The 13,264-nt window shown below is 40.6% G+C and overlaps 1 protein-coding gene across 4 annotated transcripts in view; it reads left to right on the top strand.

The window, feature by feature from the left end:
* Window positions 1–13,264, top strand: part of TTC39B (tetratricopeptide repeat domain 39B) — a 131,979-nt gene that overhangs the window by 86,410 nt on the left and 32,305 nt on the right. For 3 of the 4 annotated variants that reach the window (XM_012500614.2, XM_030816465.1, XM_030816503.1), the window contains 4 exons: window positions 1,485–1,595; window positions 4,348–4,479; window positions 5,578–5,654; window positions 11,825–11,892. In XM_012500614.2, the coding sequence (XP_012356068.1) occupies window positions 1,485–1,595; window positions 4,348–4,479; window positions 5,578–5,654; window positions 11,825–11,892 (388 nt within the window). The remainder of the gene's footprint in view (window positions 1–1,484; window positions 1,596–4,347; window positions 4,480–5,577; window positions 5,655–11,824; window positions 11,893–13,264) is intronic. The other variant, XM_030816455.1, reaches the window with a different exon arrangement.

The raw sequence follows: 13,264 nt of genomic DNA, 5'->3' as shown, positions 1-13,264 counted from the left end.
GTCACTCTTGTCGCCCAGGCTGGAGTACAATGGTGCAATCTTGGCTCATTGCAACCTCTGCCTCCTGGGTTCAAGTGATTCTCCTGCCTCAGCCTCCCGAGTAGCAGATATTACAGGCATGTGCCACCACACCCAGCTAGTTTTGTATTTTTAGTAGAGATGGGGTTTCACCATGTTGGTCAGGGTGGTCTCTAACTCCTGACCTCAAGTGATTCACCTGCCTCGGCCTCCCAAAGTGCTGGGATTACAAGCACTTTGAGCCTGTAATCAGCCACCACGCCCAGCCTCATTTTATTTTTTTGAGACAAAGTCTCTATCACTCAGGCTGGAGTACAGTGGCATGATCATGGCTCACTACAGCCACAAACTCCTGAGCTCAAGCATCCTTCCACTGCAATGCCTGTAGCTGGGATCACAGGCACACACCACATGCCTGGCTATTTAAAAAAACTTTTCTATAGAGACAAGTGCTCACTCTGTTGCCCAGGCTGGTCTTGAACTCCCAGCCTCAAGCATTCCTCTTGCCTCAGTCTCCTAAAGTGCTGGGCATGAGCCAAACATGCCTGCTGGTTTATTTCTTATCAGCATTTTTCTTTGCCAAATCATTCTACTGCTCATTTACTTACTGAAATATTTCCCTTTTACAAGTTGTTACACAAAACATTTTAGAGATGGCTTTAAAGAACAAACTTTCTGTCAATCATAAGTGATTAATATATAATTTTCAAAAAAGGATAAAATCATGACTCTCATATAGATACAAAAATGAACATGTTAAGGATTTTATTTAATCACTGATTAATTATTAATTATAGATGAGGACATTTGGCAGATGTTATAACAGGTTCAAAGGAGAAATCAAAACAGAACAAATTTCTGTGAAGTAAAGTACTGTTGAAATTAATATGCAAATTCAGGAAAACTAACTTATTCCACGGTGGGGGAGGGAAGTTAGTTGAACCTCTACTGGCCAGGACAAAATTAACATGCCTATAGACAACAGTTATTTTGCACTGCTATTAGTTATCTACAATTTACAGAGTTGTAATTTCCCCGAGGATCAGAATCTAATTACCTGTAGAGGTCTCCTCTAGAGTCTCAACAGTGCATGGTTTTCCAATGAAGCACGTTTTTTTCCCCATGGATAACCAGGAATCTCCCCCTCCTCCATGTACAAAAGTGAGGAATTCCTGCACGTATGGTCTTTGAAGCAGTGGGGAAGGGAACTATCATCTATTTAGCGCCTGCTATGAGCAGCATTTGTCACTTTACCTCATCCTCACAGCAGCCCCACGAAGTAGGTGTTGGTCTTCCCATTTTACAGATAAGAAAATTGAGACTCAGGGATCTTATAGACAGTAAGTAGCAAAGTTAGAATTCCAGCCTGTCCTGTCTCCAGAATCTATACACACACACACTCCCTGGGGACAACTTGCTGATGGTAAAGCTATAGAAATTCTCTGTGCTTTTTTCTTGATCTTTAGTTCATCATCAACCAAGGTGGATCTCAAGAGTGGCCTCGAAGAATGTGCTGTGGCATTGAACTTATTTCTAAGCAACAAATTTACAGACGCCTTAGAATTGCTTCGCCCCTGGTAATTTACTTTGTGTCTTTTAGAGAAAATATCTTTCAGATGTTTCTGCTGATTCTTTGATGTCATGCTTGTAAATTAATTTAGCTGTTCCCATCTGAATATTGATAAGCTAATTTAGTTCAGACCTCTTTACTTTGGTCACTTTTAAAATTCAGTTTAGAAATCTGAGTTTTCAAATATAATTAGTAGAAAATTTCTGATTGTTTTGCGTATTTTAATCTCTCTTGTTCAGATATTGTCATCTTATAAGTAGTTTTATAAGACTTCAATTTTGCTTTTTTCAGTGAAATGTTTTTATGTTTGTTCCTTTTAAATATTACTGGGAAAATTTTCCTTTGAAATGGGGAGGGGAAGAACCAGAATATTCTGATCTCAATGCTATAAAGAAATTTAAGATAAGAAGGCTATTATTGGGGTTTTCTATTTGTTTGACAAACAATTTAATTTCAATTAATAGTACCTGTTAAGTTTTCAGATGTGGCAATAAAATCTGTGCTTGCCTGTTTACTCGGCCTTTATCTTGACAAGAATAATCTTACATTGTGCCCTCAACCACTTGCTTAGATGAAGCTTAGACCTCGTATAATAATTTCCTAGATTACTTGGGCATAAAAGTCGGCAATCTTGTTCCTTCCTTTGAGTGGTTACTAGGGTGACTGGACTCTGGTCATTTGAACCTTAGAGATTGATTAACCTGCTGAGGAGCTGCTATGGTAATTCTGTTAAGATTTAGAATAGCTGTAATCAAGATGGGTCAGCTATCGTTTCACAGGTTAAGAACAAATGATGAAATCGATGGTGAAGCCCTGTAGTCTAAGGAAATTTTCCAGTGTTGTCTTCAATATTTGCCTCACAATCTCCACCTTGCCTGTCCCTTGCTTTTTTCCCTCTGTCCTCCTCAGTCCCTCAGACTTCTTTGTCTCCTGTCTCTACCTCCTTTGTCGGCTTGTCTTTCCCTCTCTCTTGGTCTCTCCATCTCCTTTCTCAGCCTACTTGCCTGTCTTCTTTGGGTTTTTAAATGCTTTTATTGATGAGCCATAGTTGTACCTATTTTTGGAGTACATGTGATAATTCCTTACCTGTATACGGTGTTCAATGATCAATCAGGGTAATTGGGTTATCCATCACCTCAAACATTTATCTGTTCTTAGTGTCAGGAACATTTATAATTATTCTCTTCTAGCTATTTTGAAATAACGATAAATTATTGTTAATTATAATTTCTCTATTATTAAATACTAGAAGTTATTTCTTCCATTTAACTGTATTTTTGTATCCATTGTCTCCTTTGATTTTTATTCAAACAAGTCTTTCTCTGCCACTGACACACAGCTGGTCATAACATGGAATGAAAATAAATGATTTAGTGTTGTATTCAGTCAGGTTGGTCTCCGATTTTTGTACGTTTCACTGTTTAAATGGCTCACGCCTGTAATCCCAGCACTTTGGGAGGCCGAGGTAGACGGATCACCTGAGATCGGGAGTTCGAGACCAGCCTGACCAACAGGGAGAAACCCTGTCTCTACTAAAAATACAAAAAATTAGCCAGGCATGGTGGTGCATGCCTGTAATCCCAGCTACTCAGGAGGCTGAGGCAGGATAATCACTTGAACCCGGGAGGCGGAGGTTGTGGTGAGCCGAGATCGTGTCGTTGCACTTCAGCCTGGGCAACAAGAGCGAAACTCTGTCTCAAAAAAAAATTAAATAAATAAAAATACTTTTCCTTCACTTGAATCATTTTTTTTTTTTTTTTTTTTTTTTTTTTTTTTTTGCTTCTTGAAAGAGCTTTCAGTTAAAAATGTGAGGTTTGAAACCACAATTAATGATTAACTTTGGGCTGCTCTGACTCCTTGCGGTTCTTTTGAACAGATAGTGCCCTCAGTGTTCAGGACAAGCTGCAAATTACCAAAGGATGTTTAGACTATTTCCATGGGGGCAAAGAAGAATGTGGCTTGCGTTTGTTTTGCATGGCAGCAGGCTGTTATGCATTAATATTTAAATTAAAAGCAAAACCATCCATTACCATTTTAAACCTTATAAATAATTAATACAGCTTAAGAAGTTTTGAGAAAATAAATGATGTTCTCATAGCCCGAGAATCTGGATGTCTGCCACCCATTAGTACTAGTTAACATCTTTAAGAATCCTGAAGCAGTTCTCACTGTAACTTGATGATTTGAAATATCAAGAACTTTAATCAGGAACTTCAGATAATGGGATTAGACTAGATACAAGGTCTGACAACTACTTTGGTCATGGCTCTTGTGACCAGCCTAACTTATTCCAAAATCTTGTTTGCTCTTGGCCTTTGGCTGGAGAGGAGAGGGATTATTTTATATGAGCCTTTATTTTTGAAAAAATATATCAGAATCTCTCTGTCAAAAAATACATTTCCAGCAGCATTTATTTTAGCACTTATTTCAGAGCCAAAGGCAGTATGCTGCCCCTTTTTCAACAGAAAACAGTTGATTTGTTTGCAATCTGCCTGCAGGCTGCCCTCTTATGTTGAAATAGGGAAATGCATATTGTCCCCTTCAACCTGGAACATTTTGTTCTGCCTATGTGGGTTTACATTGGAAAGTCCTTGGTACTTGAGTTTTTAAGAGGTTACTTTTCACCACCCATGTAATTTCGGTGATTATAGTGAAGGAATAAAGGTTACTGTGCAAGTCAAGACATGCATTTACTAGGATTTCTTATGATCAGTATTTCCATTGAATTAAAATGTCTCAATTCCCTGTGTTCTTCCCAGGGCTAAGGAGAGTATGTACCATGCCTTGGGCTACAGTACCATTGTGGTGTTGCAGGCTGTCCTGACCTTCGAGCAACAGGACATCCAGAACGGCATGTCTGCCATGAAGGACGCTTTACAAACTTGCCAAAAGTATGACGAGTCATTAAATACTTAAGATGTGACTGCAAACTTTTATGCCTGTGTGACAAAAATAGTGTCATTTGCCTGACCAAGAGCTCTGTGTTTGAAATTGGCCACAGTTACAGAAAAGAAATTCAGCCTCGAAGCTGAAGGATTCCCATTTGGCATCTATATTTTCCAGTTTTCTTTTTGATAGCCTGGGGTCTGAGCTACAGAGATCTGGGGGGAGGGGGGGATTTCAGTGGGATTAGCAGCAAGCATCTCTCAACGTAGATGACATTAGGTACCGCATGCCAAACCAAGCCACGCAAGGAACATTCTTGTTTTTAGTGGGAGATGCAAATTCATGAGGGAATGTTTTATTTGTTTAAGAAGGACCTGTTTTTGAACACTTTTGTTTGGTTAAAATGAGATAGATTTTTAGTTTTATTTTAAGCTTTACTTTGTGTGTATAGGAAGACCCTATCAAAATTTTTTTCAAGGGGAAAGTTATTTTGATATCTTTTAAAAAATGATAAATGTTTTACAGTATGGAAGATGCTTGGTTTGTGGATACATTTAGGAATATTCAAGAATCCGGGAATGGCTGGCTACAGCACCCTGATCAGATGGATGGGAGGAAATGACCCCTGTTGCTGTCCATTGCTTGATGTGCCCCCATGGGACTAGGGCAGAAGGTTCATGATCAGAAGGTTAACATGGGTGAAATTACATCCTGATGTAATTGTGTTGTAAGCTCCTCAAATGAAGAGAGCTTCCAAACATTGCACTTTAACTTCATTTTTAACCTGTGGAGAATTTTACCACAAATACTGATTTTAGTTATAGGGATAAGGGAAGGTACTTTGGAGGTTAGTTTTCATTGGTATGTGTGGGTTTCCCCATGTGGTGTTCAGTAACACAGACTGAGTTCCCACAAATGGCTAGCCAGTGCTGCATGCAGAGTGTTGGAAAAGGGTGATCTGTGTCCTATAGACTTCAGGGTTTAGAGTTTGAGCTTTTTGACTCTTTGGTGTGATAGTGACTGAAATGAATGTCAAATGAAAATGAGCTCAGCCTGATTTTTTTTTTCTATTTTCTATCTCCCTTTTTATTTATTCGATGTAGATACAGGAAAAAATACACAGTTGTAGAATCTTTCTCAAGTCTTCTTTCTAGAGGATCCCTGGAGCAACTGAGTGAAGGTAAAAGTCATTTAAAAGATCACGTTTTTCCTTGATTTTAATAGTTAAATGATCATCTCATAAAATTCCATACTGAAGTATATAAAGTAAATGGAATGTCTTTTTCTCTTCCCTATCATACTCACCCTCTAGAAGTACCCATTGTTAATAGTTCATTTTGAAGCCTTTTCTGTGTACATACTCAAATACATAAATAAGGTACACATAAGGTTTTCGTTGTTGCTCATGGATTGTTCATGTTTTTTTTTTTTTGCAAGCACAGAATCACATAATAGGTGTTGTCCTACAATGTGAATTTGACATTGACACTTCCCCAGGTCGTTACATGTGAGTGTTTAACAGCTGTGTGGTATTCCGTAGGATTGATATACTGTAGTTTACTTGGCTTTTCTCTATGGTTTTTATTTTTTCACTGATATAAATAATGGTGTCCTAGAATCCTTATACATATGGATTCATGCATTTTAAAAAGTTATTTCATAAGATAGATTCCTAAAAGTGGAAGAACCAGGACTGACAGTTTGAAAACTTACAATATTTATAGGTATGCCCAGTTTTTTTCTACGTATAGGTCGGTTTATATTCTTACCATTCATCTTTGAGAGTTTCAGTTTTCCACAAGCTATTAAAAATGTTTTTCAAAGTGAAAGTAATTTTGATATCTTTTAAAAATGATAATGTTTCACATTATGGAAGATGCTTGGTTTGTGGACATTTAGGAATATTCAAGAATCCAGGAATGGCAGGCTGCGGCACCCTGATCAGATAGATGGGAGGAAATGACCCCTGTTGCTGTCAATTGCTTGATGTGCCCCCTGGGACTAGGGCAGAAGGTTCACGATCAGTTCTGTCTTTTCGGTGTTACACTCTAGTCCAGAATAGTTTACAAGAAAGGAGCATCTAAATATTCCTGCAGAAGGAAAAAAAAATGTCCTTCAAATGTCACTATTGTAGAATAAAGCTTTTGCCATCCCAGGAGAATCTGTGCCTGTATTGCCATTGTCAGACATGTTCTCTGAAGAGGTAACACAAAATACTAGAATATACCATGCTAGAAAACACAAAATACAAAGCTACTAGAAGCAGCTTTGGCTGATTAGAGCAAGAGCAATTCTGGATATTGCTGTCAGAGTAGTTTCTAATGGTCAAGTATATGTCAGACATATTTTTGAGTGTGTTTTATTAGGAAGTTTTGTTTATTTTGTTAGATGAGTATTATCAGCTTGTTATGGATGTTGGAGAACTTGGGAACATTTGCATGATGAAGCTAGAGTATTGATTATAGGAGAGGAATTATGAGACATTTCACATCTTTGGGACTTATTTCAAAGGGGCATGATGTTGACCCCAAAACCATGGTCAAACAGAATGGCATTTCATTGGTCACTCTAGGCAGCTGAAACCCATCATCTTTTTCTCCAGAAACTGACCTCCAACTATTTATAAGAATGTATTTATCCCCTTGACTTCGGATAGAATATGTCTGCATATTTTCCATCTTTGGGCTGCTTATGTAAATTAGTCCCGTTAGACCTAAAGTTCACTAAAGTGGGTTAATGATAAATCAAATAGGTCCAAAAAAAATTGAACTCTTTTGTTGTATTCTCCTTTCTGTTACCCTCTCTGTGGCTTCCCTCTAGTGGCCCATTGACCTCTGCCTCCCTTTTTCCTTTTGGTATGAAGGCTGATACTTGAGATTTTTTTTTAGCTGCATTTTGGCATGAATGACATGGTATTTTTTGTATGAGTATAAATAAGTATAATAATTTGGCCGGGTGTGGTGGCTCACACCTGTAATTCCAGCACTTTGGGAGGCCGAGGCGGGTGGATCACGAGGTCAGGAGTTCCAGATGAGCCTGGCCAACATGGTGAAACCCCGTCTCTACTAAAAATATAAAAATTAGCCAGGCATGGTGGTGCACACCTGTAGTCCCACCTACTCAGGAGGCTGAGGCGGGAGCTTGAACCCAGGAGGTGGAGGTTGCAGTGAGCCGAGATTGCACCACTGCACTCCTGCCTGGGCGACAGAGTGATATTCTGTCTCGAAAATAATAATAATAATTTGAAAAATAAGATGATAATGCTCCTTTTTTTTTTTGAGACCTAGTCTCACTCTGTTGCCCAGGCTGGAGTGCAGTGGCACGATCTCAGCTCACTGCAAGCTCCGCCTCCCGGGTTCACACCATTCTCCTGCCTCAGCCTCCCGAGTAGCTGGGATTACAGGCGCCCGCCACCATGCCCGGCTAATTTTTTGCATTTTTAGTAGAGATGGGGTTTCACCATGTTAGCCAGGATGGTCTCAATCTCCTGACCTTGTGATCTGCCCGCCTCAGCCTCCCAAAGTACTGGGATAACAGGTGTGAGCTACCGCGCCTGGCCGATAATCCTCCATTTTTAAAAAGCATCCTGTATGTGCCATATACGGTCCTTGTTGCTTTTCTTAACATTAACCAATCTAACCTCCTCTTTGTAGACTTGGAACTGATCAGAGTTATAAACAAATGGCCAGGATTCCCCACCTAGCAGAGTAGGGTTAACCGATCATCTGCCTTTCCCTAAGCCACAACTCTTCCACTGTAACCCACACTTTCTCCTGTAGGCAAGTAGAGAAGGGCATGAAATGTGTCATATACGGATGAAGGAAATAATGAATTATTTCTGTGTTAGTCATCTTGAAGATAGATGATACTGTGTTGTTATGTTTTTATAATGTCTTCGAACAATGGCACTTTAGGAAATCTGGAATAAGGTAGAAAATTACTAATTATAAAAATAGGCTGGGCATGGTGGCTTGTGCCTGTAATCCCAGCTACTCGGGAGGCTAAGGTGGGAGGATCCCTTGAGCCCAGGAGGTGGAGTGTATTAGTCCATTTTCATATTACTCTGAAGAACTATTCAGGACTGGGTAATTTATAAAGGAAAGAGGTTTAATTGACTCATTGTTCTGCACAGCTGGGGAGACCTCAGGAAACTTAAAATCATGGCAGAAGGCAAAGAGGAAGCAAGATACCTTCCTCACAAGGTGGCAGGAAGGAGAAGTGCATGTAGGAGGAACTTGTCAAACACTTATAAAACCATCAGATCTCATGAGAAGTCACTCACTGTCATGAAAACAGCATGGGAGAAACCACCCCCATGATCCAAACATCTCCCACCAGGTCCCACCCTTGATTCAAGGGGATTATGGGGATTACAATTCAAGATGAGATTTGGGTGAGGACACAAAGCCTAACCATATCACAGAGGTTGCAGTGAGTGCAGATCATGCCCCTGTACTCCACCCTGGGTGACAGAGCAAGACCCTGTCTCTACATAAAAAAATAAACTAATAAACTTGTGACTATAGCCTATTATGAAATACAGGTTTATTTAGACTTTCATATCTAAAAGCAGTGCTTAGCTAACATTATTTCAGTGCATCATGAAGATACTTACTCCTGTGGACTAAGGAATTTATAATTAAGAGATATTCTGGTAGTTACCGACTCATAAGTGCCTAATGGCTAATTTTGAGAACTAAAGAACTATGCAGTGTAAATCAACCACAGTGAAAGAATAAGACTTTTATAAATTAAGCTGTATTTTATTCTTAGTGAGTTTGGCTGTCAACTGCAACCCAAACAGACTTTGTGTTCAAGGGAGCATGTCAAAACATTGTAGCTTTAGTGTGTGATTTGTTTTTCCTCTTGGTAATTTTCATTTACATCCTTGAGTGTCTGGTTGTCTACAGGAGTGAGTATATTTCATTAAACTTTTCATGGGTTTAATATGGAACATACTAGTTCTTTTCTCTTGTGGCTGGCGAATTTCCCCAAATGGGTTTCAAATTGCCTTTACAAACAGATATTTAAATGCAGTGAGTGCCTAGGATGTGAAAGGGATTTAATATGACAGATACTTATTTGTAGAATACAAAGTTCAAACTCTCATGCCTTTTCTGTCTGCCTTGTTATCACATCCCCATGCTGCTCTTAAATTTGTTCATCTTTCACTTAACCCTGATCTGCCCACCCATCTGCTCAGATCTCTGCAGGGACTGACTCACTGTTGCCTCCTGAATCAAGTGCAGGCTCTAACATTCAAGGCCATTTATAATTGAGCCTTGACTTAACCCTTCCAGCCTCGTTGATGTCTCCTCCCTTGACTGGCTTTTCCTGAAGGTGCTCTTGGCTTTCCTTGCTCCCGTTACCGTTACCGGCGCACTCCCCTCCGCCCCCCACCCACCGCTGCCGTCACCACCACGGACTTCATCCCCTCTGCATGTACCCCAAGCCAGCAATCTGTATTCCTGAGCAGACTTTCATAGCTCGTAATTCCTGGTTCTCACACTGTTACTGAATTACCTAGGAAGAAGATATTTAGACGACTGGCTAAAAATAAGTTACCAGTTGGTATCCCGCTGAACACAGCTAGAAAATCACTAGGCACACTTTGAGGAGAGGTGTTCTGAAGGACTGAGACCCTGACTGTGGATGTGCAGGCTGTAACTCCTCAAGTTTGGTCTGTTAATGGCCATACACATTATCTTTCTGTGTACTGTTGAAGACCTTAGCTGCAGAGGTGCTTCTTTGTAAATTAAACATTTGGAACATGAGCATGGCAGGAACTTGAACCAATTTGTGAGAACCAGTGGGTTGTATGTGTGTGCAGGGTGGGGGTGGCATCTATGTGTATAATTGCAAGAAAGTACTTGTTGTCATCTAAGTCTATTTAGCAGTAATCCCAATAATATAGAAATACCCTATTTTCAGTCACACTCCACATAAAAATGCTTTCTGCTTTCTGAGCTTTTACCAAAAAGCAGTGACATGGATCATGGGCAGTAATCTCAGTGCACGTAGTTAGCACTGATCCAGTGCTTACTGTGTATCATGAGCTCTATGTTCAGTGCTTCATTTGATCCTTCAGCTGTGAACTAGAGGTGGTGTTAGTGGCCTTTATAAATGAGGAAACCAGCAGAGAGGGGACGAGGTCCTATAGCTCGTACATGGCAGAGCCTTTTTAGCAGCCCAGGCTATTAAATACCCTAGGCTCATTTACTTAAATATCATGCCACTTTGCATCCCATGGATAGAGCAAGAATCTGCTGACTTGTGTATGGAAAAAAGTAAAGATTTGTCTCTCCATCCTCTGCAAGTATAATGGGTGGTTGGGAAGCTAGGGTGTGTGTTTTGGGGTACTCCTCAAGTCCCTGGGATGCACAGAGCCTCACCTAACCCCTTTTTGTGAGTACCTTATTCTTGTGCTGGACATCCACATGATCAAATTAGCCTAAGACTGGGATAGTGCTACCTCTTTCTTATCAGGTCTTCATGTGTGAGGAGTCTTAGCGTGGCCGTGCAGGACGTTTCTTTTTCACCGAGCTCTAGAGAATTGCTGCTTTCTTTTCAGGTAGCTAATGTGTCTGGTTAGTGTCATGGTTACCGTACCTTCATATTTTGGAAGCTAGTATTCATACATTTAATTTAGTTTTTTTCAACTTTTAAAACTGTGTTAAAGTTTTTTTTTTTTTTTTTTTTTTTTTTCTTTTAGAGATGGAGTTTCACTCTTGTTGCCCGGGCTGGAGTGCAGTGGCTCAATCTCGGCTCACTGCAACCTCCACCTCCCGGGTTCAGGTGATTCTCCTGCCTCAGCCTCCCGAATAGCTGGGATTACAGGCATGTGCCATCATGCCTGGCTAATTTTTGTATTTTTAGTAGAGATGGGATTTCTCCCTGTTGGTCAGGCTGGTCTCTATCTCCTGACCTCAGGTGATCCACCCACCTCGGCCTCCTACAGTGCTGGGATTACAGGCATGAACCACCACACACAGCCAAAGTTTTATGTTACTAATTAAGTTAAAAAATAAGTGGTTTCCTTTTTTAAAAAAGTGCTTTTAAATGTTCATTTCCCCTTGTGAGTTGAGTTTGGGTCTCTGATACATAGTGACTGACTCTTTGCAGTTACGTTTGAATGGGGATGACTTCCCTGAACACTTCGCACATTCCAGGAAAATCTCCCTGACAAAGTGAGAACTGGGGTTATCATTCGGCTTTCGTGGAAGCACAAGGGCAATCTAAGTTTTGGGGTCTCTCTTGGATTCATTTATCTGCCAGTCTTTCCTGAACATCACAGAGCAATCAGTTTGGATGTGTGATTTTACTTAATATAATTTTATTTGTTTTTCATAGAGGAAATGCATGCTGAAATCTGTTATGCCGAGTGTCTCCTACAGAAAGCTGCACTCACGTTTGTGCAGGTAATGAATATTTGGCTTGGAATTCATATTGGCTGGGAAGACTGCCAGTGCTGCATAGAAAAATATGGTGCATTCTATGTCAAAGCTTCAGTTCTTTTGACTTAGAGTTGTGATGGCAAATATTTGTTATTCTGATAAACTTTCGCTGAAAAAAGATGCTAGAGAGCTTTGTTCCTCCTCTACTGCACTTAAGAATCTATTTCAAATTGCACTCCACTGGGAATCATTGCCCTTTAAAGACTGTGTCTTTAAAGAAACTTTAGGCCAGGCAGAGTGGCTCACACCTGTAATCCTAGCACTTTGGAAGGCTGAGGTGGGCGGATCACCTGAGGTCCGGAGTTCGAGACAAGCCTGGCCAACATGGTGAAACCCTGTCTCTACTAAAAATGCAAAAAAAAAAAAAAAAAATTAGCCGGGCATGGTGGCGGGTGCCTGTAATCCCAGCTACCCAGGAGGCTGAGGCAGGAAAATCACTTGAACCTGGGAGGCTGAGATTTCTGTGAGCCGAGGTCACACCACTGCACTCCAGCTTGGGTGACAAAGCAAGACTTTGTCTCAAAAACAAAAAAGAAACTTTAAAGAAACTGCTTTGCAACCGTCACATCTAATTTTAAGATGCATCTGTGTGAAAACCAGGAGAGTATTCTCCTTTGCGCTTTCTACTGGTAGAGGCCGCCCGTGGGAGTGGCCCGGGCAGAGGAAGTGTCCCCTGGTACACCGCTTGCCTCAGTCAAGTTCAGTTATGCATGCATAGCATGTACACTTCAAATTTTATTTTTCCCCTTCTTTCTATATTCTCATTCTCCTTTCTTTTATTTCTTCCTTTGGAAGAGCAGTTTTTAGAAGTCACCAAACAATCCTTTTCTTATGAGCCATTTTAATTTCACCTCTGGGAACTGATACAGTCAGTACCTTGCCTAGTTCTGTATCTTCCAATGCTTCTGTAAAACATAAATTTTCACATAATGGCTTCATGGGTGTTAGTGATGGCTACAGTGAGGGTGAGGTGGGGTAGAGATTGTAAGAAATCAGAAAGAAATTCAACTTTGAAATGGAAAATCTTCCTCACTTGCAATCTTTTTTTTTTTTTTTTCTGGGGTGGGGTGGCGGGGTGGTTGGAGCCTCATTCTATCATCCAGGCTGGAGTACGGTGGCACGATCTCAGCTCACTGCAACGTCTGCCTCCTGGGTTCAAGCAGTTCTTCTGTCTCAGCCCCCCAAGTAGCTGGGATTACAGATGTGTGCCACCATGCCTGGCTAATTTTTGTATTTTCAGTAGAGACAGGGTTTCACCATATTGGTCAGGCTGGTCTCGAACTCCTGACCTCAGGTGTTCCACCCACCTCAGCCTCCCAAAGTGCTGGGATTATAG

The sequence above is a fragment of the Nomascus leucogenys genome, chromosome 1a (genome assembly GCF_006542625.1).
Source record: "Nomascus leucogenys isolate Asia chromosome 1a, Asia_NLE_v1, whole genome shotgun sequence".
In the NCBI taxonomy this organism is placed as follows: Eukaryota; Metazoa; Chordata; class Mammalia; order Primates; family Hylobatidae; genus Nomascus; species Nomascus leucogenys.
Note: the sequence above shows the minus strand (reverse complement) of the source record. Positions and strands in the feature narration are given on the sequence as shown.